The sequence below is a fragment of the Lipophrys pholis genome (genome assembly GCF_963383615.2).
Source record: "Lipophrys pholis genome assembly, chromosome: 13".
NCBI lineage: Eukaryota > Metazoa > Chordata > Actinopteri > Blenniiformes > Blenniidae > Lipophrys > Lipophrys pholis.
The window spans coordinates 18,801,408-18,828,265 of NC_137632.1; the positions used below are offsets into that span (position 1 = coordinate 18,801,408).

The 26,858-nt window shown below is 40.8% G+C and overlaps 3 protein-coding genes across 4 annotated transcripts; 1 reads left to right on the forward strand and 2 right to left on the reverse strand.

Moving 5' to 3' along the window:
• The first annotated feature begins 858 nt into the window (after positions 1-858).
• Positions 859-5,746, forward strand: LOC308118422 (FAST kinase domain-containing protein 3, mitochondrial-like). Of its 2 annotated transcripts, XM_080477826.1 has the most exons (10): positions 859-952; positions 1,238-2,133; positions 2,322-2,472; positions 2,591-2,778; positions 2,995-3,163; positions 3,292-3,377; positions 3,542-3,713; positions 3,826-3,895; positions 4,010-4,124; positions 4,688-5,369. In XM_080477826.1, the coding sequence occupies exons 2-10, from the start codon at positions 1,264-1,266 to the stop codon at positions 4,784-4,786; spliced, it is 1,920 nt and encodes a 639-aa protein (XP_080333952.1). In that variant the 5' UTR covers positions 859-952; positions 1,238-1,263; the 3' UTR covers positions 4,787-5,369. The 2 variants fall into 2 exon arrangements, with proteins under 2 accessions (XP_080333952.1, XP_080333953.1); XM_080477827.1 differs by having other exon boundaries at positions 873-2,133; positions 4,688-5,746.
• On the reverse strand, positions 5,167-16,176 carry cfap65 (cilia and flagella associated protein 65; the record flags this gene model as incomplete). Its single annotated transcript, XM_080478210.1, has 33 exons — positions 5,167-6,208; positions 6,378-6,470; positions 6,604-6,824; positions 6,916-6,966; positions 7,056-7,190; positions 7,289-7,405; positions 7,508-7,651; positions 7,873-8,016; positions 8,273-8,464; positions 8,623-8,733; positions 8,852-8,918; positions 9,074-9,159; positions 9,278-9,368; positions 9,511-9,639; positions 9,742-9,955; positions 10,059-10,187; positions 10,295-10,460; positions 10,583-10,729; positions 10,842-10,926; positions 11,066-11,205; positions 11,301-11,552; positions 11,653-11,781; positions 11,925-12,081; positions 12,227-12,419; positions 12,599-12,725; positions 12,812-13,080; positions 13,233-13,458; positions 13,538-13,674; positions 14,287-14,495; positions 14,619-14,785; positions 15,132-15,234; positions 15,383-15,576; positions 16,105-16,176. 33 exons carry the CDS (start codon positions 16,174-16,176, stop codon positions 5,815-5,817), a joined length of 5,091 nt encoding a protein of 1,696 aa, XP_080334336.1. The 3' UTR covers positions 5,167-5,814.
• Positions 16,177-16,620: 444 nt separating this feature from the next.
• mnx2a (motor neuron and pancreas homeobox 2a) lies at positions 16,621-19,973 on the reverse strand. The gene is made up of 3 exons (XM_080478903.1): positions 19,286-19,973; positions 18,176-18,336; positions 16,621-17,932 (listed from the first exon to the last, which is right to left on the reverse strand). Exons 1-3 carry the CDS (start codon positions 19,752-19,754, stop codon positions 17,594-17,596), a joined length of 969 nt encoding a protein of 322 aa, XP_080335029.1. The 5' UTR covers positions 19,755-19,973; the 3' UTR covers positions 16,621-17,593.
• Positions 19,974-26,858: the final 6,885 nt, after the last annotated feature.

Here is a 26,858-nt window from a genome sequence, read left to right on the forward strand (position 1 = left end):
GTTTGAGGAAACCGGAGTTCCCAGATAAAAGCCACACACACAGCGAGAACTTGCAAACTCCACACAGATAGGCTAATGTCGGCGTTTGAACCCATGGCTTTCTCACTGTGAGGCAAGAGTGCTAACCACTGCACCAGAGCCTTTTTTTTTTGTTGTAAACCATAACAAACCATTAATAACAATCTGAATAAGAATAAACTACAATGAGTTAAAAGATACATTTCTAAAATGATCAATACGTTTAAAACAAACTACAAGTATCCATCTCATTTTAAAAAAAAGTTTAAAGTGCTTGTATATGCATGTTGTCTTATTTTAAATTGTAATTGTGGATTTATTCATTTTTCTTTATAAAGAATAAGAGTTCGCAAATTACTTTTTAATTAAGAAGATACTTGAGTACAAAATACTTTGGTAAAAGTGCTGCTTGAACTTCGCTTATATAAATTTGTACTCTAGAAAGTAAAGAAATACAAAATAAAAATCCATTTTAAACTTGACTGACACACAATGCTTTGATAACATCATGAACCTTCTGTGGTCTTTGTGCGTGGACACACAAACTAAGTACTATTAAGTGCAATAACATATAATGCATTGCAGCAGCTTCATAATTGTACTTTATAGTGAAGTGCTATGGCGTAAACTTTTTACTCCAGTGTACAGCAGCACATCCAGAGGATCCCCTTCATACAACACTGACTTCACAACAGTTACCACACAACACGCCCCCTGCATGAACTCCAACCATCACTGGTTACGTATGTGCGCGTCCCCGGCCCTTCTCTGCTGTGTGGATACATAATCTGCAGCCATCTTGCAATATGCGTCTTGGCCACACGGTGGCAGCACGTGTACGCACATGTAACATTACACAACGTGATTACCAAACGCTGAAGACAAGTTCTGTAACATGCCTCAGCGTTAACATTGACCTGCTGTCTCACTGAGGGTAAGTCGTCTAAACTTTACGCCCGATGTGTTCAAGTGCATGCAATCTATTGAAGTGTTATTGTTTATGTGGGATTAGATGTGTCCGCGTGCGCGTAACATTCCGTTTCTTGTCATTGTAAAGTTCGCGTCCTGTCCGTTTGCACCGGGTTTTCTTTTCTTTTTACGAAAGGTCATAAAGAGACAGTTCATGTATAGCTCGTCTGTCAGTTCAAAATGTGTTTGAATCCATATGTAACGACAGAAAATCCACTTGTAGACTGTTCTTTTCATTTTTCTGAGACAGAACCGCCTGTGAGACCACGATCAACAATGAAGTCCATCGTGTGTATCTCCACATCTGTAAGGGCTGCTTGTCAGCATGCATCCTCGTGTTTCCCCCTCAGCCGGGGCCTGGTCGTCTGCAGTTCAGTGGGCACCAACGTGAATTTCGCCTGTAATTCTGTCATTGCGCAACAGCCGCGCGTCACCGACGTGCGCTGTTTCCAAAAAACGCGTAAAGCATCCGTGCAGTCTGCGATCACCGCTCCTCTCAGCCCCCCGGTGTCCGTACCGGGAAGAAGAGATGCTGAACTCGCCGTGTACCAGGCTGTCAGACGAGTTGCCCCTAAAGTGACAGCAACGCCCCTCCCTCACCTCTCTCCATACACTCCCTACACCACCCCACAGGGAGATGCTGCGGGACTGGTCCACCTCCAGTCTCTGTTTGAAGAGGATGTCATACATGAGCTGTGTTCCAGATTGTCAGACCTACCCAGCAGCGAGCGGGCAGAAGGACTGGCCACATTACTGGGAGCTTGTGTTGAATTTGGGTTGGAGGCCCACAGCCCTCCGGTTGTCAGACTGATGAATGAGTGCCTGGAGCTCCTCTCCGATGGGAGCATTAGGATGCAGCAGCTTTGCCACCTGGGCAAGGTGGCATGTGCCCTGGAAGACTGCCAGTCACCCATGGTGTCACGGGTCCTGGACTCTATCGGCACTGCTTTAGAAGAGGACATCGTCTCTCCCAGCGAAGCCTCAGCCATCTACTCCCTGCTGACTCTGCTTCACAAGCCTGGTAGCCAGCAGCAGGCGCTGGTTCTGTCCGCTCTGCACAGACACACACAGAGGCTGGTTCACCGGCTAAAAGCAAGCCAAGTCAGTGATATTCTGCAGTTCCTGCAGAAGTTACAACAGTGTCAGGTAGGGGCAGTTGCGGCGATCAGCTCTCACTTACACACTGCTAAATAAAGCATCCAAACCAAATATGACCTCAGACCTTGTCATTCAGTTCTTCATTGCAGTTAATCTGGCTAGAAGTGTAGAATTGATTAACCTTTGTCTGGTGTCGTGAGACGATATGACACTGATGCCAATATTCTATTTCACAGGCCATTTCTCTTGTGCTGAGGCTGAGTCACAGGGCATCACGGGTCTTTAAAGTGTTCAGAGATGATGAAATAATTAAGGTGCTGTCTGCACTGATGATCCTGGGACAGCACCATGACGAACTCCTGGCTGCTATGGAGAAACACCTGCCAGGTATCAAGTGTTCTTTAACCGATTTGACGTAATTTTCCCTGCTCTGTTTGCTTTATGTGTGTGTTATTCTGCTTCATAAATGCAATTACATTGTTTTGTTGGTGTACGTTGGCATCAGAGAGGCTCGGAAAGTGTGATCCAGAGCTGATCAGCACCGTCATGGAGTACTGCCTGCAAATGAAGTGCCGCTCTGAGCCGCTCTTTGAGGCTGTGGCTGAGAACTTTGTGTGCAGTGCTGAGAGCCACACCACTCCTCAAATAGCCAAACAGGTTGTCGCCATGGGGAGACTCAACTATCTGCCACAGGTGAGTCTGTTAAATACATTTTATAATGCCATACAGGATGAGCGTATAAAGTAAGGAGATGTATGTATCTCCTTTAAAGCAGATTATTGCTCAACAGAATAAAAAAAAAAATCCATAGTTGTACTTAAGTTCACTAGTACATGCATGCATTCATTATCCTTGATTGACAAAATACTATAATCTGCGATTTTCTGTAATTTCTCTGTGTCTCCTCAGTGCTCCAGTAAAATGTTTGAAAAGTTGGAGAGCATCTTGTCAACAAGGTTGAGCCAGTTCCCACCCCACTTGCTGATAGATGTGTTACACTCCTGCATCCACCTGGAACGCTTCCCACTCAACTACATGTCCAAAATCTTCAGCTCATACTTTCTGCAGAGGCTGCAAGGTATGGGAAATGCTGGTTGAATGAATCACTATTCTTCATTTGTATTTTTCAACATACACTGCTATACTATAGATTATGTACCATATGACTAGGTAAAACGGAACTACATAATATTTTCTGTCCTGCAGGACAAGGAGAGCCCATCAGCAAGAACACATTGGGACAACTGACACAGCTTCATCTATCTTCCTCATTGGAGTGCTCATGCTACTGGGTGAGCATCATGTAAAGTTATGTCTCCAAGCTTTATTTCATTAAAGGACTCCTTCCCCAGTGTGAGAAAATGTTCGAATAAATTGAACATGCTTTGAGAAAACTTGACCTAAAAACTAGGTTTGTGCTTTATTTATGGCCCGCTGTTTATGCTTGCTTCATTAGGGTCCCAAGCTGCCTTACTTCCTCCATGTGAAGAGGTTTTCCTCTGTGGACCAGGCCTTTGAGACACCAATGGAAACGCTGATGTACAAACAGGTCAAAGGGCCACTTGAACAGCTGCTGGGGGGAAGGTTTTACTCCACCTGGGTGTTCACTCACAGAGGGTACACCATAGGTAAGCCACAACATGTGCCCCCAATAATTTACACATGATTAATTTGTTGGCACGTTGCACAAAAGTACTAGTTACAGTAGCTTTGCTGCACTTTCCTGCTCCTCCTGTCCAGATGTGGAAATCTGCCTGGATGAGAATGGATTAGTTCTGCCTCTACCTCAGTGGGAGCACACTCACAAAAGGTAAGAACTGCTTTCACGTAGTATCAAAGGGTGAGAAAGTGTAGGCATGGATTCACATGTCTACCTCCTCTTAATCGATCGTAACACCAGTCTTTTTGCTTCGTACCCGTGTAGGATCGCGCTGTGTTTGGATGGTTACAGTCGCTTCTGCAGCAACACTCAGCATTTGCTGGGGAAGGAAGCCACAAAGAGGAGACACCTGCACAAGATGGGCTTTGAGGTGGTGCAGGTATGTGTGACAAAGACTTCCGCATAGATTCTTGCTTGCAAACTTGCTGCTGCTTCCTCTTGGTAAACACTCATGTAACTGGAAGGTCGCTGGTTTGAAATAGTAGCGTCCCACTCCTGACGGGATGGGTTAAAAGTGGAGCCCAAACCTCACTGTGTAGTCCGTCTTTATGATGTGACAATGCCTTGTTGTTGTATTTTTATATATTTTCCGTAATGCTCATTATCGTTTCTCAGCTATGTTGCGTTGCTTTTTTTTATTATTATTGTCTTGAGGAACAATTATGTTTATTTATTCTATATTATGACAATTAAGAGCTTCCTAAAGCAAGGTTTGAGCAACCTTGCTCTAATAGTCGATGTAGTGGATTCTAAAGGCCCCATGCTACACAATAATTTTTTTATTTTTTTATTTCATGTTCACATACCCTGGGGTGAAATTCTAATAAGCTCAGCTACTTTCATCAAGAGTTTAGTCATTTCCCTGATTCATGATCTCCAACACATTCTAATTAGAAAAAATGTTTGTCTTTCACTGAAATATCTTCTCCATCTCTCCTTCAGATTCCTTATTTTGAATTCGAGGGGCTAACAACTCACAGGGAGCAAGTCCAATATCTTCACAACAAAATCTTTCCAACCATCTCCAAGTTCAGCTGCTGATCCCAGTCGTTTCACAAAAGTGAAAACAAGGTTAATGGGGGAAAAAGTGGAGAAGAAAGATCCTCAGTGGCATGAATGAAGTGTTTCATGGAAGGGACACAAATTGTGACGATCACATTGTTCTATAGATCCACTGAGATTGAGATCTTGCCTTTTTAAATGTTGATTTTGCCTTTTTGTGTTTTTGTTTCAATCAAATCAAATTTTGTTGTTCAATGGAGATGAAAGTTACAATATGTAATTTTGAACTTTGAACTTCTGTGCTGTTTGTACTGCTGTGCAGACTTGGACTCTATTTTGGGCGGAAAGCTCAATCTTACATCACTGACTGAACTAAATGTCAAATTTTAAGTGAGACAAGATGTATGTGAGATGTAAATGTCATGCAGAATGTTTTTATTTATTGCAACAACAAAAAAAAAAAAGCCATAAATTGCCTCACAAAACCTGACTTCAGATTGAGTCTTGGACGTGTGAATCTTACAGTTGAGTGATATGATGTTTGAGAGATATACTTTTCTATGCCACTGACTCCAAAGTACTGTGAAAAATGCAACATAAAAATGTTTAGCAGACACAAGTCATTACTTTAAGTGGATAATTTGTATCATTAACAGACATCGATTCATTCAACAAAAAAACACAATTAAGCGAGTTTAATCACCACTTTTAGAAGATAGGGTTTGTGTTAAAAATCTAATAGCATGAAGTCAACTCTAATGGGATTTAAAAGAAATGTTTCTAAGTAAAATAGGCTGCAAAGACTAAAATGACAAGTGAATTGGAGCGGTAAAGATGGATTACACTTGTGGAAAATACAGGACATGTATCAAGTTGCATGAAATAATGCATTGTGTTTTAATGAAAACGGCCGGTGGACCTCATATCATGATTGTAGGTAGGATGAGGAGTTAAGTGTTTGATGCTTCTTTTATGTCTTTTTAAACTTCTTCTCCTCCCAACAACTCCTTTCTGCTTCTAATGGGGCACAGAAAATGTTATTTATTGGTTGAAAGATGCAACAAATCCTAAAAAAGCGGTAACGTGTGTGTGTGTGTGAAGCTTCTGTCTTCCCCTGTCATGTTGCGCCGGTCTGTTGTGAAGACAAGCTCTCCTCTGACAGCTTCCATCATCAGGTTCTGGATGGTGTTCATCAAAATATCTTCACAAATGTCAGCAGGAGCGTATTGGATCTTTTTTGTTTGAGCACTGTGTCCCGAGCGGCTTGTTGTGTCTTCCCTGTGGGCTTTCCCAGCGAATGGGAGCTGTGGCTGGGTTGGAGGTGGAGAAGAAGAGGTGGGACACGCAGCAGGAGAGGGGGAGGATGGAAGTGGAGAGCGGTGAGAGGACACCTGGTGGATGTCGGGTATGGAGGGCAAAGAAAAGACGTGTTCGACGAAGGCTGAATCATCAAGTATGTCTCTAAAAAGACGAAGAGGGAGGCAAGACACAACACAAAAGCAATAATTAAAATTTTGTTCCAGCTCTAAATACAACTGTAACTACAATAACATATTACCAAACAACTAGACTGAATGTGACTGAATCCTGCTGCTTGGAAGCCACAGCTGTAAGCATATCTGGGTGTTACCTCAGCAGGGAGGTGAGTAACTGTGCAACGAGGTCTTTCTCAGGGACACATGATGGTTTAAGTGGCCCAGCAGGCTTCTTAAACTGGCAGCACCTAGGAAAGGCAGCAGAGATTAAAAGAAAAATTCAAAAATTCATAAACTTGAAGCAAAAACAAGTCCCTTGTGAGATCAGACTTCTTAAGGAAACTGTCAGATGTTGCATCGACTCATTGAGTTAAGGATCACCTGTAATGTTTATCAAACTGGTCAGGGAAGAGTGTTCTGTATTGCTGACTCCCGTGGGAGTGTGCCGACACCTCCAGATGCAGCAGCGTGGCTCGGGGAGGTTCAGGGCGCCTCCATACTTTTGCATTTTCCCGCCGAAGCCGTCGATCGGCTTCCGTTAGCTTGGGATAAGGATTCCCCAGTGTTTCACAACTGCTGCTGGCACAGATGGGAGGAAGAGTCTAAAGGGGGAAATACACATATAATGCAGTCAATTATCAATGTCAATGAATTTTTGTTTATAATGTTAATGATACAGGCGTACTAAAAAACCTTGTATTTTTTGAGGGGCGGCCCTTTTCTTGAAGGACCTGCCAGACGTTCCTGTTTCCAAGCAAAGAGAGAATAGAGTGAAAACCAAGCATTTGGGTTACTTCAAGCAAAGATTCAACAACTCATCGCTGAAGTCACACCTCATCTATTAAGATTTTTTGGCTTTCTGTGGTGTTTTTGTCTGTGATCAATAATTCATTCTGCTGTCTCTCATGTTCTTCCTCCCAGCACTGTAAATCATGACGATACTGTATGAGAGCATCTTCTAGATAAACCTGGGAATGAAAGGGACACAAGTTTTGGTTAAGTAGCCCACAAAACTTCAGCTGTAATTTTGACTCATGAGATGGTATATATGGCTCTGCTGTGGTACCTGACAGATGAGGTCAAGCTGGTAAACAGTGGGGTAGTCGGAGGACGTAAAGGTCAGGACACACAGGGCACACTCCTTTGGACAGAGACGACCTCGGTCAGGATGGATTTGCACCACCTGAGGGAGCACAAACACAGAAATTGATCAGTTTTAATACATCTGTTTCCACATTTTAACATGTCTCATCTGACAAACACAACACTCCTTAAGTTACTGTACCTGTTGGTTAGTCTGCTGCTGCAGGTCCCACTGAAAGTGGACAGAGTCTGTGTAGGACACGTTGGTAAGGAAAACGATTCTCGAAGCTCTTGATTTCACAGGGATGTCACCAAGTAGGATGCTGTCTTCAGACAGGAATAATGCCTACCCACACATGCACACAGAACGTTTCAAAATGAATGACATGAAAGACTAATTTCGAAGAGGCACATGGTTTAAAAAATAGCTTTTTAAAATGTGATTGTCTGAAATGCTGATAAATAAATTCTGCCGATACCTTTCTGAAGACAAGAGTTCTGTTCGGCAGCAGGAACTGACTTTATTTTACACACAATATGTAGAACTCTATTCAGAAATGCACTGACCTGTCCTGGAAAGGGAACCCTGTGGGTCTTGCTGTCACCGTGTTTTAAAGAGTTTGAGGACGCTGAGGTCCAAGTACCAAGCCCACATCCTTCAAACCCCACAAGTGTGGAGTCTCCACCTAGTACGTGGATTGGAACATTCATCTGGTAATGCAAACAGGAAGGAAATAAATCACAAACTGACATCGAACAGATTGTAAAGAATAGTAATTTGCACAAACATTAGATATTTGGCTTTATTTTAAATGAATGAATCTGTGAAATTGTATTAAACTGATATAATCAGTTCACTATTCAACTATCTAATCGCTCTTGATTCCTAAAAGGTAATTGATAACTAAATGAAAGAGGAACACAGTGCTAAACATTACAAGGTTTTTAAACATTTTTCAGTACATACTTGGTACGTTTTAGCTTCTAGTGGAGAAAAGATGAATTCCAGCATGGCTGTGCTCCCGGGAGGGACTACTCCCTCTGGATTGAAGCAGCACAGCACCGGATGATTAAAGTTGTCATTCTGAAGTTGAGACAACACAGCTGTGTCCACCTCATAATGGACTGGCACTGAACCACCATTGTGTATTTCATAAACCTGCAGTGAAAGCATTTAAAGCACGTGAAGTTAAACTGCAACTTTACAGAGGTCTCAGCTGTAATGTTAACAGATGGGATTTTTTCAATATGTCACGTGCAATGTAATGTTCTCATCAGAGATTGCATTTGCTTGATGACTAATGATGAAGAACTCGCCTGCCTCGGAGGACTACAGTCCCCGATATGAACAGAGGTGAAGGAATGTTGAATGGAGGCAAAGTGGAGATATGGCTGATCTCTCTCAACTGTCACCCCTTGGAGGTTCAGCTACACACAAATACACAGAGCATGTACCCAAGGTTAATGTTTATTTTATTCGATCATTAATTGCTCATATTTATTTCTGTCACTAGTTTTCTATAAAGACGTTTAATATATTCCTCACCAGGATCTCTCTGCCATAGGAAAGTTTGAACACAATGGGAAACTGATCTGTCCCAGCGAAGTCATGACTGTGGAGGACAAGATTTACATTTTTAGTATATTGCAAAACATATCAGAGCTGCTTTCAAAATATATATATATGCATTCAATTGTCAACTGATTCTATGAAAATGTTGTTTCAGGAAACGTTTTATTTTGTCAAATATGCACAATGTAGTGTGACCTGTAACTGAAGTGGACTGCCCTCTTCTGGCCAGGGAGCAGAGTACCAGAACGAGGAGAGACACTGAACAGCTGATTGTCCTGCACCTGTCAAAAGAAAATAAATGTGACTATAGGTTTCCATCTCTTCTCACAACAGCCCACAAATTAATCAGAAATACAAAATCCAACTACAAAATCTTGAAAATATCATGAAGATTCTGACCTTCATTTGGTACAGCTCTGTGCTGCTGAACTTGCCTGTCACTGCCCAATACTCCAGCTCTATCTGTTGGTCCTTTGGAAACAAGAATGCCCTAATATTTGAACATAAAAGAAGATGAAAAATGTTGTAGGAGATCATCTGATTAGCAGATTTGAACATTAATTCATGGATGTAGACTCTGAATCATGAATCGTGTATTGTTTTGGTTCAATGTATCTTCTCAAGTCCCATACCAGTCCACAGGGATAGAACCAGGGTTGTGAAGCATCAACACAACACTTGCAGGCTCTGAATGTACTGGAGCACAACTAAAGTTGAAATCCAACATTGTTTCAGTGAAGACGGAAGGACAGTTGCTCAGACTGAAAAATGAAATGACATGACAGGGTAAATTTCAGATGGAAGTAATCTTTAAAATCAACACAGCTATTTGAAGCAAATTAAATATTGAATTGGCTTCTTACCTGTGCCTCGTTGGGGTTTTGAAAATGAGTTCTGCAGAAGAGGGGTTGGACAGCAAGTGTTCATTGAAGCTGTCCAATGAGAAGAGTTTCCACAGACGCAGCTTGCTGAACATGCCCAAAGAGCCACTACTCCAACCGTCAGTCACCTGTAAGGTAGGAAACACTCCTTTGGCTTGCACTTCACACAGCGTCTCAGGAAGCGATAAGACAGAACCTGGAGACAGATGCAGAGTAAAACAAGGGGGAAAAAAGCGTAGGTAAGCACTGGAAGATAAACAGTGGAATAGAAGTTAGTTTGGTGTGTGTGCTCTGCTCACCATTGGCACTGGTTGTTTGGTAGCTGATTCTCCAGAGGTACTGGGTTCGTCTGTGTGGTCTGACTGTGGATCGCAGTTGCATTGTGGACTGTGAGGCAATGGTTCCCCTGTCATGGTCTAGATGGAGAGCTAAAAGCACAAGGCAGAAAATATGAAGCCTTTATTTCACGACAAAATGATAAAAAGCATACAGCCTGTTGTCATGGAGAATATCATACAAGTATAGAAGAAATTACCACTTGGTTCAGCTTCAGGATTGTGAATTAGTTCATCACTGAGAAGTGTCTGCTCGACGGAGAGACAGAAGGAGACGGAACAGGGGCTGTTGTTCACCAGAGGAACTTCGATTAACCGATGGCTCCCAACCAGAATCTCTCCCACATCGAAGACTGCTTTTTCGGCCTGGAAACATGCACACGTTTTTTGAGTTGATTCAATTTACAGTTGATTATGTTCTAAAATTGCAGAAAAGCTTTGTTTGAATAAAGAAGCGATATATGCTATAACACAAGGGCCTGCGCCACCTCTATGAATCCCTTGGAGCCCGTCCCAACCACTGTCAGTGAAAGCTGTGACTTGTTGGAGCCATCACTCTGGAGTGGCCAGCAATAGAGAACAGGTTTGAGTGTGTATGATTTCTTTTCTAGCGGGCTGAAAGACCACGTCTGGATCTGTGACAAAACAAGGAGAAAAATAAGTCAACACAGTACATATTGTTTTAGAATTTACAAAGTTGATGTCTGAACAATTTTTGGGATACACGGGGCTTTCTCCGGTTCATACTAAGCTCTCATTGGGATGCAGTTCACCAGCGTGTGGTTCAACAATGATAATTCCCCGGTCTGGCTCTGGAATGCTCCACTGGAATCTACCATAAAGAAACAGTCACAGAAAAGCCGAGATTAATGATGTTGAGAAAGGTCCAAACAACAAAGAATACACTGACAAAATGTCAGAAATCACGACCAGAATAACAACAGCAAGATAACAAATCAGAGCTAGCCAACCTGACAGGCAGGCGATCAAGGTTCCTGATGTGATGGGTGCACTGGGTTTGTGAGCCCACAGCAGTTGGCTGGAAATATAAGGTGGTGCCACCTTCCAGAGACACACATGGCTTTTCCAACCCACTGACAACTGTCAGCTCCTACGAACAAGACAAGCATTCACAGATAGAAAGAAGGCAAATGAGCACGACCGATTGTTACTATGACCCTCGCTCTTGTGCAGTTTGCATACTACCTTCGTGAAATCAGCTCCATTGAGCTGCAGTTGTAAGTTGAACCTCTGCGTGGGACTGTCTTCCATTGGAGTTGTGCTGAGTGCAAGGATCCTGTGATCCCCTGGCTGCATCAAACCACAGCTTGGCACTACAAACATGGATTCTATCAAGGCTGGGATTGAGTTGTAGTCCAGGCAGAAAGTGAGGGGCAGATGTCCTTCATTTATAAGGAGCACAGTTTGATAGGGAATGACACCGAGGGCTGGAAACACCTAAGAAGAACCAAACACACAAATCAGATTATCTTTCATTTATGTACAGCCGTGGTCTTTTTAAAGGCTGTTACTAGATGTGTTTGTGCCTGTATCTCACCACTTGAGGTGGCTTCAGGGAGCAGCGTGGGATGAAGTGCTCCTTTCCTGGTTGGAATGAGTGACCTATAACTCTGACAGTCAGACACCAGAACGGATACAGCAGTCGTTTACCGATATCAACGCGCTCCTGCAGCAGCCAAAGAGGTAAAGGAGAGAAAGAATGTTTAAGTCCTGCAACCCACAACACAGTTGCTGTCTTTTGAATGCAAAACAAGTCTGATTGTACATTGTAATGTTGTGTACACTGCTGCGTGTCCAAGATCATGATACCTTGCAATATGCAAAGCACTCAAGCTGTGCTCCATGCAGGGTATTAAGCTGTTTGGGGCCATACAACACTCTGAATGAGGTTGACTTCAGTGGAGCGAGATGAGTAGATGAGGGGCTTATAGAGAATGGGGAATCTTTGTTAGGAGTCCACACTAAACTGGAAGAAAATGAAATGAAGAGAAACTTTACAGGTTGAGTAAAAGCAACACCAGATTTTATACTCACATGCCATACGTAGAAAAAAAACAGATTTGTACAATGAGGAAGAATGAGAAATCACAATTTATGACAAACAAAGGTACCTGAGTTCCTCTTTGGTGTGATTGGTAATGGAGACAGACTGTGAGAAAGCAGATGAAGTGGAGATGGACGTTGTTGTTTTGTGATTAAACAACAGTTCAGTCGGCACCACAGATACAGGTGGAGATGACAGAGAAGCAAGTACAGGATCCATGCAGTCCAATTCTTCAATATGTGACATCTCCACAGAACCGTCTGATTTATGGTGCAAAAGCTAAGAAAAAAGTAAATGAAATAAGTCTTTTTTTTTTTTTTTTACCATTTTTAAGGACAATTTTCCATAATCAAACCATTAAATGTCCAAAATCTTTCATATTTTTGGGAGTTTACCTCTTTTAAAGGGGAACAGACCCCTTGCTGATCCAAGTTCATACTATGATCTGGCAAGTGCTGTCTGCTAGACCAGTGGCGTTTGAACAGGGGCAAATGTTCAGGTTTCAGTATGACTGGTTGCTGGAGCTCTGAGTGACAAGTACCTATCAGGTCAATAAACACAGAATCCTAAAAAATACAAAAGATGACATGTCAGGTAATCCTAATTTTGTTTTTCTGCATGCTGTCGGATTGCAAATAGTCTTCTTTTTTACCTTATACAGTATGAGGCATGCAACTTTCCTGTGGTGTGAATTTGGCTGTGTCGGCCTGTAGACTACCTCCACTGTGCAGTGGCTGTGTGGGAGTACAGTGCCACTTGCTGGTCGGATGCTAAAAACACTGTTCCCACTACAGTCAATATCCCATTGGTATATAGCTTCAGCAGCAGAAGAATTAACCAACTCCAATTTCTTCACAGCTGATCCATTTTCCTCAATGCATCCAAAGTCCACCACGGAGGAAGATAGGGAGACTTTAGGACCTAATTCGAAACAGAAATGTTCAAACCCTTTCTTTGGATATCAAACTACATTCCTATTTGGAATTTGAACAGGGGGCTGGGAAAAAATACACTGATTTTTTTTTCAAAGTTACAAAGCAATTGATTATTTATTGTGTAAGTGCTTCGCTTACCTATACAATGTCCAGTCAGCCTGAGCCGAGGCTCACTGCATGCCCCACTATATTTCAGAGTCAAGTACTCTACGGAGACAGCATCCACCACAGCAGGTGAAAAAGTGAATGTAACCCGCAGTGACTCGCCAGGCCCCACTTTACCCTCTGTTACATCACAGCAGAACACTGATCCAAACAAGGGAACCCCACCGGACACTCTAGTTAAAGAGAAAGTCGCAGCTACCTGGGAGGGAGTAGGAAAAAAAACTGATGTGAACAAGGGTCACTAGCAGCATGCACATGTCTGTGTATGGGCAACGCACCGGGGATGGATTGAAGATGTCAAAATATTTCCCCAAAGACTGTCCAACTGCCACAGAGCCAAAGTTCAACACTGAAGTATTGTGTTCTTTCTCATCTTTGCCGCTGGGATTTCTCAATTCAAGATGTGGGTATTTGGCTGAAAGTAGAGCAAGTAAAAAAAGGGCAATCTTGACAATTGCTTCTTTTCAACACCATTCTTTATTATTAATAGTGTCTAAATAAACCAGGCTGAATTTGAAACAACTATGCCTTTGTTATGCAGAGTCAGACCTGAAAACATCTGGATCAGTTTATTGGCTTATCCTTGACGGTACATGAATGCTAGGTAACAACTTTTAAGTTTAAAGTCGCTTGTGGACCAAGCATGTTTATATATTCATTAAATCACATCATGTAACCACAATATTACATGTATCGGGACTAAAAATATAGTCCCATTCATAAATGGCAACCCACAGGCCTCCTGTAGCCCCAATAACCTGAGTTACACAGGTGAGGGACAGAGGGAGGTCTTTTTAACCAGATATGCATTAATATACTGTATTATTAAATGCATTCTTTATATAATCATGAAATGCATGCATTGCTCACCTAGTAAACCTCAAATAAAGCATTCATTTTGGGGGTTAAATCAGTGACAATAGTTCTGATTCATCCTTGTATTAAAGGAGCAATTTGGTGAAGACTGCTAGGACATCTATGGTCTCCAGAAAGAACACAATGGCCATCTTTAGTCTAAATACAATACCTTGTGCCTGAAGAAGCACAGTACAGCAGCTCTCAACCTTCTCTGCTTCTTCTCCAAATCGACAGCAAGCCAACTGTTGGTACACAAGCGCCTCTTGCGGCCTGAAGACCACTGTAATGGGACACTTCTGCCCAGGTTTCAGCAGGCCGTGCTCTGGGTTCAGTTGAAATGCCCCTGCACATTCCCATTGGTAATAAGTGTGGACTTTACTGAAGGAAGTAAAACAAGAAAACAATAAACATTTTTTTTAAGTAAAGCATTGGTGAGTTGACTCAATTTCCTGCCCCCAATGTATGCATATATTGACATAAAAAAAAGCATAGTAACAGTACCTTGTATTTTTCAAGACAAAACTTGCATGTGTGGAGTGTTGGACAGCACAGAGAGGGAGCATCACAGAGTCAGGCACCTCCAAGGCATGGCAGGGAATGACAGCATAGAGGAATACTTGAAACTTGCCGGCTTTTCCATGAAACTCTATGCTGTCCTCATATTCACACTGTCCCAGGCACAGATATAAACACATAACAGTGTTACAAAAACAGACACCATCAAATACACACATATGAATTATCTTTCTTTTTTCCCAAACTGTCTGTGTTTTACTAATTTGAGTAGTAGGAGCCAATTTGTGTTGTGGGACCATATCAAAGAATAGGCAGAAAGTGGTATTAAATGTTCAGTGATTCCCATGAGCCTCAATTGTCTTTGGATTATGCTTACATTTTTTACAATGTAATAGTTCATTCGAAATGTGTTTTTATGCATTGAACAACTCTGTACATATCATTTCAAAAACACGAGTCAGGTCGTATGGTTTTCTTCATAATTTCAGGACATGTTACCCTTTGTTGAGGCGTAAAGGTGACTGGAATAGAGATAGAAGTCCCTGGGCTGAGAACGAGCTTCTCCGGGATGATGGCAGAGAAAAACTTGGAAACTGGAGGTCTTTGAAAAAACAAAGAAATATTATGTTACCCTGTAAATCAATGTTTACAGAGTACAGCTTGAGCGTGTGTGTGTGTGTGTGTGTGTGTGTGTGTGTGTGTGTGTGTGTGTGTGTGTGTGTGTGTGTGTGTGTGTGCGCATATAATACCGTATATGTAACCTCTGCAGCTTGGTATGGATGTTCTTTAACACTAATGTCTTTGTTAACTCTTTTTCCAGGTCCCAGTCCTCCCACACCAGCTCACTGGAAGTTTCCAATCCTAAGAAACAGCAGGTGTTTTGGTTGGACCTTCGTTGTTGGTATTTTCCATCGCGTTTTCTGTGGTGAATCCCAGCATCCGGCTGCAGGTAGAATTGCAGACGTGAAATTTCGAAAAGACCAAACACTCTGAAAACACTTTTTCAAAGGCAACATGATTTGCAAATACTATTGTCAGTTGATTAAATAAGGACACTGGAGTATCTTTTGTTCATTGTGCACAGCAGTCACTGGAAAATTAACAATACCAGGGCTGTTTCAAGGCTTATTTGTTCGAAAAGTGTAAAGATAGGAGACATAAAAATGTTAAACATGAATTACATTCTAACCTTAATAAGAAAAACAGCAACGACTGGCATATTTTATTGTTGTTATTATGCATATTAAACTGGTGCATCAGCAAAACACCACATATGCTGTTAAAACCAGCACACATTATGTTGGTGATGCTGTTAATACCACCAGCTAGAACCAGGATAAAACGTAATATCAACGTCTCACTCTGAGTGAGAAAGAAATCTGTAGATCACAGGATCCGTGCATTTCAAATAGTTGGGAGATCAACCAGCCCACTGCTTCAATGAAGTGAAATCAAACACAAAGATTTTTACTTTGAGCTCCTTTTCAGCAGTGGAGACCTTCCATGGACCCGTGGAGAGCAAAGGATCGGAACCCTGTGCCATAACTGAAGAAGACAGACGAGATTCCTACGTTGAGAGAAGTTTAAACAATCAGCCGGCCAAAAAAGACAAAAAAAACAGCGTTACATGTAAAACCGAGCAAAAACGTACTTCCGGCTAAATTCAGTCGATAAATGAATAAACAGGAAATCCGGAAGTTGTGAAACTCAACAGAAACTCACTGACACAATAAAATATGTCATTACTTTCCGTGAGTGAACTATACCGCGGGGTTAAAGACAGCTTTTTATACCTTTTTTCTACAAGCGTCGACTTCAGGCGTTTCTATGGCGACAAGAGAGCTGTGGCACAATTGAAAGTACGGCACCTCACGAGGGACAATTGTGTGGGCAAGACAACAACAGAAAAAGCGTTTGAGAAAGCGATCTAGTGAGGCTTGGCGTGTCATGTCACCCATTGTTTATGACTCAATACAAACATCCGGTTGGTACAACTTATTTATTTCCCTAAAAACTATTATAAACTATTTCAACTTTTCCAACACACACATGGTCATCAACACACAGTAATGAATTCAACTTTATATTTTAAACAATTTTTCATTTTTACAGAAACAGCAACAATGTCTTCAAAGAGGAAATATATTAAATTCTTGAAATGTTAAATTATACTGACAACACTTTACAAAACACAAGAAAATTGCTGCGTTAACCATCATTTTAAATACTACACAGGATGTGGGTGGGTTTTTGTTTTTGTGTTTGTGTTTGTGACAACAACAATACCATGCAGAATGAACGACACAAAGTATAACATTAAATATAATACAACAGAATTGTATTGTTAAAAAAAATGGCACTATTGTTACACTTTTCTTGCAACACTATCACATTCCCATTATAATGAGTAACTAAGTGTGGCTTCATGTCATAATAGAAACTTGTAAAGTTGCCAATTTCATTCAAGTTCAAACAATACTTTGTAACAGAGCAGGGCACATGGATGTGTAACACTGACACTCTTACAACATATTATATCTGTTTCTTTATGTAGAAACTCACATGAAAGTTCTATTACCCATGATTTATACAGTTTAATGCCATGTTTGAATATAGAGAAAATGATCACAGGTGACAAAACATATGGGGCAACAGCTTTTTTGTGTCAATATAACATGTAAATAATATTGATAAATAAAATGAACCAGAGTCATTTATTGGTTTCAAAGTCAAGACGCTTTTAACATATTAATGTCTATGTAAATAAAGGTGGCATCATCCTGTTTGGATAATAGTGCAGATTTCAGCATACTCTTGCTGTGACGATGTGACGATTAGGTCACAAAAAAGCAAGATCTTCTGTATGACACAATACATATGCAACTGATTGCACTGTGTACTGACGCTCCAATAGTATTGAATGCTAAAAGATACAATAAAAGCAGACTGAAGTTTTATAACTATGGGAAAGCCCCACTTCTTGTTCCCAGGCCCCCTTCCTCCATTTCCTCCTCTGAGTAGGAGCTGTAATTCGCCGTGACTCCTCCCATGTGCCGTGTGAAGCCCACAGAGCTCAAAGAACCACTACTGAGGACCTGTATATCCTCTTTGTCATCTTCATCCTCTTCTTCTATCTCCTCTTCATCTTCAAGACTTAAGCTGTGAGAGCCCCCGCGAGACTTGATGCTCTGTATATCAATCCCAGTTGAGTCTGTGTCAGTCACAGTCGGGGTCACTTGTTCTTTAGCTTTGCGACTTCTCTTCCACTTCATGCGTCTGTTCTGGAACCAAATTTTTACCTAAAAAAAAAACAACAGGATTCACAACGGTGAGGACATTTGGGGTTAAAAAAAACAACATTTCCTTCTATCAGAGGGTTTGCTGTAGCTGATAAGTCAATTTCAATGAAGAAAAGCATCGACAATATGTGGTTAAAAAGGTATGGTATAAGCAAGATTAAACTCATGTGGTGCATACTTATTTCTGCTCTCTGAGAATGTTGCGTCTGTAAAATCATTTCTTGTGCTACAACAGGTTCTTACCTGAGTCTCTGTCAGCATGAGCGAAGTGGCCACTTCAAAGCGTTTAGGCCTGGATAGGTATTTGTTGAGCTTGAACTGGTTTTCCAGTTCCAGCAGCTGCTGACTGGTAAAAGCTGTCCTGGGCCGCCGACACTTTCCCAACAAACCTGCCTGAGCTGGAGCTGAAGGGGAAACGACAGAGGGAGAAAAGGAAGATTAGTAACATTATTTGCAATTTTATCACTTACACTGATGCACCAATCAGCAAAAGAGGTTACCATTGGCCTTTAGGGAAAAAAATATATTGAAACAGGAAAAACAAAGACAGAATAGAGAATCTCAGACTTTTTATTCTGTGGAATTGTCTAAATGTCACAGGCCAAGCTGCCAGCACATCTGAGTGTCTCTTTGTTAACATTTATTGCCATGATGAGAGGTTGTGATAGGGCAGGGGGTGCTTTGCAGAGGTAATAAACTATCACATAGGTCCATTACCTTAATGAAAACACTATAAATGTTGTCAATTGATTGAGTGGTAGGTCTATATCAGGTGTTACCTTTACACAAATATCACATGCTATTTTTATTAGGCAAATTGTCCTTAAGTGACAGCATCTCAATGTCACCAGTCTTTCCAAACCAGTGCAGTGCACAGGTTTCTTTGTTTCTTTTCACCAAAAGGCCTTTACATGAAAAGGTATTAAAAGACAATTTATCACTGGATGTGTTGATTGAAATGCTGGCAGCCTGTTGGCTTTGATAACTTCATACACACAAGAATCATATCGATAAAATTATAACCTGCAGGTAAAATGTTAATTTCACTTACATTTAAGTTTATCTTGAAATAGCCTGACCAAGGAAAAGTTTTTATATTAATTCAAAAAATGACAATTATTATTAACTAATATTCATATTTCTAAATTGTTTACTAACAATACTGGGATTCGCATTATTCATAAAGACATCACTGACAAAACCTATGATAGCACTTGCATCAATACATTTTTTTTTTAATCTATTACATTTGAATCCACTGTCATATGTATGTTGAAACTCACATTCATCTCTCCAAAGACAAAGAGACAGAAGCTGAATAGTAGAATTCTGATGAGCAATAAATAACCTCACCACCATACTCTCCGAGTCTGGGCATCATGATCCCGGCTCTGATCCAGGGCTCCAGCGGTAGCGCTCCGGTCATCGGGCCCCCTTTCAGATGTTCGGGGTACGGCTGGACCAGCTGCGTAAAGTTTGGATACATGAAGCCGTGGTGCTGGCTTCCCAGGGCCGTCAGAGGGTACATGGAGCCCGGGTGCATCCCGATCAGCCCCACTTGGTGCAGCGCAGTGAATCCCGCCTGGGGCAGGTTGAAGAGGTGGGACTTGGACAGGACCCCGGGTGGAGCTGGAGAGCAGTTTGCTGGGTTCCGATGAGGGGAGGGCGGCTCCGAGCCGCGCGTGGACTCCGGACTGTCAGCGGGGCTCATGCTGTAGTAAAACCCGGGTGACGCACCGTCTCTGTCCGTCCTCTGCTCTGCTTCGTGCGCCAGCAGGGCATCAATCCGAAAGTTTTTGGATTTCTCCATGGAAGAGGTCATGTTTGTACCAGAAAGTGAGCGCCAAACAGTTGCTTGGTACGATGCTGGCCTATATGATTCTTTATGAAAACTTAGTAACAAAACTTTTACCCGAACCTCTCCTCTCAGCCTTCACGATGTAAACCCGTGAAAGAAACGTAGATTAGCAGTATTCAAAACCCTCTGTCTGATATGATCCACTTCACACACACTATGCGCGTAATCTACACTTCTGCCATTGAAGGAAAAATTTACGCGCACCCATAAAGTGCGCCGAACTGTGATTGGCCAGAGGCAACAGGGGCAGGGCACTCATAAAGTGTTCAACATCTTTTATTTCAAGCCACTTCAGCTTCAGAAAATCCAATACAAACCTGCATAAAGAGGTTGTATTAAAATTATGTGATAGTACAGGGTTTTTTTCTTTCTTTCTTTCTTCTTGCAGTTTTCTAACTTATTACATTCTTTCTTTCTTTTTCTTGCTGTCTTTACTTCCGTCTTTGACATGCACACACACACACACACACACACACACACACACACACACACACACACACACACACACACACACACACACACACACACACACACACACTACATGTCCGGTTTGTGATATACACAAACACCCTTAAAAATTATATTGCTGAAATTGCTCTAATCACACTCTGAGTGACGGTGAAATCAATCATTTTACAGCTAACTTCATTAAACTTTACTGCCTGCTCAGGTTTACATAAACAAAACTGCTGTTATCAGCGGCTGCTGCTATGATTACTGGCCATCACCACACCATGGGGCAGATAAAAGGGTAGTAAAGTTACAGAAAGCAAACTTATTTTCTCTCCCTGGAAGCTCAAGCTACATAGACTAAATATGGACAGGTGAGACAAACTGTGTCTGAACTGTCTTGTGTTTAATCTCACACTGCACACATTGTGCACACAATGGAGGCTTATAAAAGATAGGCAGGTGGTCAACAAGTTGGTCAGGTGGTTTCAACTCCACAGCTACTTTTGCGTGAACTGTAAAGTTAATGTGATTGCCCACAAAAAAAAAAAAAAGATTTAGTTAAAATCTGAGATGAGTAATTAAATTTCACTTAAAGGGTTACTTACAGTTACTGGAAGTTATTTCCTGCTGGATCAGGGCTGATAAGAGACCGACACAGACCTGGGAAAAAAAAAAAACTGCTCTCATGTCAAAGACAAACACACCAAACACCTGCTGAACAGCCTGATGTAGCCTGCAAACTAAACGAACCCAGTCTGAAGTGAACACTGAGCTGCGTGTGTGTGTGTGTGTGTGAGTGCCGGCATGTGGCTTTAATATTCATCTACAAAAATCTGAAAACCATTGAAATGTTGTTTTATCTATTTTTAGAACACATGAACTTTTCAACTTTTCTTCTTTTTTTTTTTTACATTTTTAAAGTGATTATGTTATTATTTTGGTCCCCAGTTGAAAAAAAAATAGTAAAAACATCTGGTCTTATAACATATTCATATCTTATTAGATATTTTGTCATTGAGAAAGTTTATAAGCATTTGGTGTGAACCTCCCCCATCTTTACTAACCCATTGCCAAATAAGAAGTTTAGTTGTTGAAGGTTTCAATTACTTATCCACCATTTTGTTTCATCTGTTTCAACTTTATTGTTCTGTGTTGCTGTCATCAATTTCAAATATCTTGATGCGATTTACAAATTCTTATTTAAATTTACCCCATGCCATTACTTTTTTGGAAACAGATGTTTCTTTTCACAAGTTTTGAAAAAAAGTGCACCTGGGATCAAAAAGCTCAATCTCCAGCTTCATAAAGAAAACATTGCGATCTTTTGAATGAAAGAAAAGAAATATAACATTTTACAATATTGACCACAAGGTTTAGTCTGATTGATTCATACCGGCAAATTTAATACTCAAATATTCTGTATTTCTATAAGTTGTTACTGCATTATGTTGTTGATCGTTTTTGAGAACCACTTATGACCAGAAAAAAATGTATAACCACACAGAACACAACATTTTATTTTCATTTTTAAGGGAACCAGCTGTCAGTGGATCAGTATTGAGTGGAACAATCTTCCATTTCAATTTCTACTTTGAAGGTTACAACTTCACTATTTGTTAAAACCTTTGTAGGTACGTCTGGCAGAGCCCCCAGTTTACTTTATTCAATGTAATATCAATGTAATGTGCCATACAAATAAAACTGAATTCAATTCTTATCTCATTCCTCGCTTTTAATCAAAAGGAGATCACGTGATTTCTGCTGTCAAATAAATGTTTCATGTTTTCATGATTGGGTGTTATTTCTTTTCCCAGTGTCTTTGAAAGTCAGTATTATGAGGGTGATGTCTTAAAACTATATGGTAAAGTAATTAATACTCATTGATCTGCTGCTCTGAAGATAAATAACAAAGGGTATATGCCACCGCATAATAAAGTTTGAACACCAGGTCTTGATATCCTGCCACAAATATCGTAACATTTGAGATAAGGGTGTGTGGATATACGGGCAGGAGCATTTGAAATTTAACACCACTGATTCAAATGGTGTTAGGTAATATAATGGACATGTAATTTATGGTCATGATTGCCATGCTAATAACCACCAACAAAAGAGTCTTTGTGTTCATATAACTCATGCAGATGGCATTTATCTATTTACAAATAGATAGCAGTCATTATTTGATACTTTGTACAGTGATATCCTCTCGCCCTGAGGGTGACGTGATCAGGTGATTGAGGACAACCACTGAAACTAAAGCCAGGAGTCAGGGTTGTACTGCTGTTTTTGAATCTCTAACTGTTTAGTGGAAATGGAGAAACATGTTTACTGTGTCAAAGCCGTTTAAGGATTATGAAGTAGCCACTAAAGAGCACGATCCGTCTTTATTTAGTCCATTTCAACTCATTTAAAGTAGATATTGAATCCTTGTTTTTTGTTTGTATTTTCCTTCCCAGCAGGGTGAAAGGATGTGTGCTTTTCTTCGTGCATTAATATATTCCATTTAATAGGCTTACAAAATGCATGCATTTTCTTCTTTATAGTACTTTCAATATACGTCTTTGATTTCTTAAGTTATTGTCATGCTGCATGCTGCACATAATGTTTGGCTGCACTGACTGTTTGAGTGTTGAGTTTCATTCTGAATAGAAGTAAAATATTAAAGTGAGATTAAAAGATGGACATTTTGTTGTGAAAATTGTCTTGTTATAAGAAATGGTGACTTTGCTGTAGTTTGTTCAATTAAAACCAGTGAACATTTCCAAAATGGTCCCAATGTTTCTGCTATGTTTTTGTAACTCGAGTCATTTTCTACAAAGATCAGACACAAACGCACACACAAACGCACACACACACACACACACACACACACACACACACACACACACACACACACACACACACACACACACACACACACACACACACACACACACACACACACACACACACCACACAAACAAGTGCAACAATGCAGGCCATGGCGCTAAAACCCCAAAAAAAGAGAGAACAACTAAGCAGTCTCTTTACCCTCAGCTGTAAAGGAACCATTCATGTTGCCTCTTTTCATACTCAAATGTAAATGAGGGAAACCCATTGGGCAATTTTGTTGGGCCTCAGTAGTTAAGTGGCAAAAAAAAGGTTTGACCATTCTTGAGAAAAGTGGTGTGAAGAATTTAAGTAGTGTATTTTTTAAAAATGTCATGGTAATAGAGTAGAACAATTTTTTATTTGGCATTTTAAATAATTTACCCAGAGTGAAACATGATTAGGACCGGCTGTCAAATAAATATGTTTCCAAAAGGTTTGAATTTAGTACTATTTAATTTAAATGATTATATATATCAAAGTAAATGAGAAGAACATAACATGCAATACTGCTATTTTTTGGCTCAGAACATATCTATTTCTGCATGTATGTCTTTCTGCAAGATTACGTCAAAACTAGTGCATGGATTTTGTCGAAATCTTCTCCACATATAGCTATTCGGCCCCGGAAGATTCCATAACATTTTGGAGGTGATCCGGAAACATATTTTTTCTTTCTGAGTCTGGGTTTGGCGGACGTCAGAAATCTATGAATGCTCTTGCTTTTATTTTATTAAACCTTAATTTCACCAGAAAAGCCTATTTTTCAAGAGTGTCCTAGCCAAGACAAGCAGCAGTACATTAAAGTTTCAGACAAAAAACAGGTACACATGACAGCAATGATGACAATTAGTAACCGTTAAGCTTAATTTGCCATTCCACCTTGTAACAGAAGCTCCTTTATCTCAAATGACAAGATTTAAGTTCAACACTCAAGCTGATTGTGAAAACAGAGTTGAATAGGACTAGTGTGGTCTTAAAGTATCCTAGCAGACAATAAGTGAGGAGTAAAAATCTAAAAAAAAAAAAAAAAAAAAAAAAATCCTAACAGATCAAGAATAAAAAAGCCTGTTGTTCTCCTGCTGTCTGTGTCCTATTGTGGCATCTGGTTTAATATCTGCTTTTGGTTTCTATTGTGTCTATTGTTATCGGCCAGTTTTGCTCTGATTGACCTAATGGACCGCGGGGGAATAGAACACTTCCTGGTGCAGCAGGGGTGGGTGTTCAGGGTGGCAAGGTTCAACGTTGTTCAAAATGAGTTGATTAATGGCAGCCTTCACAGCCGAGACTGGAAGATAATGAGGAGGACAAGAGGGAGGGACGAAGGAGGGCAAGAGGGAGTCAAAGCCAGGGGAGGTGGGAGGAGGAGAGAAGAGATTGGATGATTATTACTTAGCACAGTAAATGGTGAGATGACAATGCAATGAGACAAGGCTTCGGGATGGAAGCAGAGGAGAGGAGGCGCACAGCTAATTAGTCCTAAACACAGGTCGATGAATGAGAGGAGGAGACAAACACACGTAGTGCTGGTTAACACACAAAGCCGGTGGAGTGATGGAGCAGCAGAGGAGTGGCTGGACAGAGTAGTTAAACATCTGTTGCTCTGTGGGATACCCAGACTACTCTGCATGGGCCCGGATCCCAAAATGCATATGCAGAAGTATTTTGTACAACACAAATCTATGAAATCTGACACAAACGGGCATAGTAGAAAAGTAAAACCTCCTGCATCCACAGTTTTTCTCCAATTGTTTTGACATTTTAACCACTATAATACTGACTCACAATGAAGGAAAGTGTGTAATATGTTTGTTTTTTTTAATTTTGTTTAAAGTATGTATAGGGTACATGAACAAATCTGAGAAGGACAACCTTTGTAGGGCATTCAATTCAGTCCAGTATTCAAGTGAATGATTTTATTAACCAAACATTGCTCAAACATTTTAATTGGTGCCACTAAAACATGGTGCATTATTCTTTCAACCTCATCAAAACTTAAATTTGATGTAATGTCTGGATTACTGTATTATGGGGTTAATTTTTGTGCCATCGCTCCATAAGAAAAGTGATTGGGATGGTTCTATAAATTGTGCCAAACACAATTCACAACAGTCCTGAGATATTTCATCTTTTAGTGTAAAGCTGGATCAACAGCCAAACAGAGAATTGCCAAGTATTCATGGAAAACCATGCTTTTTGTATGTAAACATAAAGAGGACAGATGTATCACCCTTCTCATCGTCTATGTTTCCTCCTCCTCCTCCTCTTTTTTTATATGCATTTTTCTATGACTATTACTCAATCTTTTCAGAGTGAAGGCTTCAATTAGCCTTGTGGTCCACAGACACTCCCACCAATCCATGTTTACAAGCTTTAATCAGACCAGTGCGTGCGTGCGCGTGTGTGTGTGTGTGTGTGTGTGTGTGTGTGTGTGTGTGTGTGTGTGTGTGTGTGTGTGTGTGTGTGTGTGTGTGTGTGTGTGTGTGTGTGTGTGTGTGTGTGTGTGTGTGTGTGTGTGTGTGTGTGTGTGTGTGTGTGTGTGAACTTTCAGGTTGGAGGATGAAGGGAACCACATCATTTTTTATCATCAGCCCGCCTGACACTGTCACACCAGCCTCACATTTTTGTTCCTCCCCCTCTCCTTTGGTTACTTACTCACCTGACAAATTCACCTTTATTGTTCAGTGAGGAAGATTAAAGGGGGTGGGTGGGGTTAGTCGGAGGCTTGCAACTCTGTAAATGAGTTTAGGTGGCAGGTTTGTTATTGCATAGCTGGCTGTGGGAGTTGTTGTAGTCTGTGTGGAAGTGTGTATTGAAATGACCTGCATGGTGATATATGGGATGTATGGCATCAAAGCAATTTGGATAAAAGAGGAGAGGAGCATTTCTCATTCTCATTTTAAATATTGATGTTGTAGAAACAAAAACACTCTCTTGCATGAACTATCTGGTAAACACAATGAAATCTGTCTCATTTAGACATTGTATTGATTATGTTGGTTTTTCATCTGTTCATGTTCTGTGCCGATTTATCCATTCGAGGATCAATCACAGCTGACTATTGGCGAAGGCAGGTTGCATCCGGAACAGGTTGCCGGTTCAACAAGGGACAAATAGAGAGACAGGTAACCACACACTCACAATCACACCTAACGGCAATCCTACAGTCACACATTCACCTCAAATGCATGTTTTTGGATTGTGAGAAGAATCCTCATGGCATCCTAACTTGAGCTCATTAAAACACAAAAAACAGATCCTGAGCTGAATGGAAGATGTCTGCCAGCAAAATCCCAAAAGAACATTTCAAGAAGCAGTGCTTAAATTGTTCACATTTTTATTTTAATCATAACTCATCAGCATGTACTGAGGATATTTTCTCTTTGAGGCAAGAGTGCAAACCACTGCAAGACCAAGAAATAAACTGCTAAGCTTTTCATTACAAGAAGGTTCTGCAGAGCTTTGATGAGCAAAACTCAACCATTTGTTGTTGGGTTCGGTTTGAGCAACATGATGAAAGTAAGTATGGTGGATTTTTCATAAAAGGAAAACATTGTTAAGCACACACACACGTGCACACACACAAATACACACACACACACGCACACACATATAGAGGCTATTTGGGGGTTAAAAGTGACATTAGCTTTGCTTTAATTGGTCATTTCAACACAGACGGGACTGACAGACGTAGAGGTGGGGCTGTCACCCCTCCAATCTCAAGAATAGATTTAATTTGTCTGATTC

Excerpts from the sequence above, each read along its gene's own strand:
- LOC308118422 (XM_080477827.1), top strand. The coding sequence starts at position 1,168 with ATGTGTTTGAATCCATATGTAACGACAGAAAATCCACTTGTAGACTGT. Across the intron at positions 3,164-3,291 it reads CTTTCTGCAGAGGCTGCAAG|GACAAGGAGAGCCCATCAGC; the intron begins GTATGGGAAATG and ends TCTGTCCTGCAG. Across the intron at positions 3,714-3,825 it reads TCACAGAGGGTACACCATAG|ATGTGGAAATCTGCCTGGAT; the intron begins GTAAGCCACAAC and ends CCTCCTGTCCAG.
- mnx2a (XM_080478903.1), bottom strand. The coding sequence starts at position 19,754 with ATGACCTCTTCCATGGAGAAATCCAAAAACTTTCGGATTGATGCCCTG. Across the intron at positions 18,337-19,285 it reads CAGACTCGGAGAGTATGGTG|CTCCAGCTCAGGCAGGTTTG; the intron begins GTGAGGTTATTT and ends TTTCCCCTTCAG. Across the intron at positions 17,933-18,175 it reads TCATGCTGACAGAGACTCAG|GTAAAAATTTGGTTCCAGAA; the intron begins GTAAGAACCTGT and ends TTTTTTTTTTAG.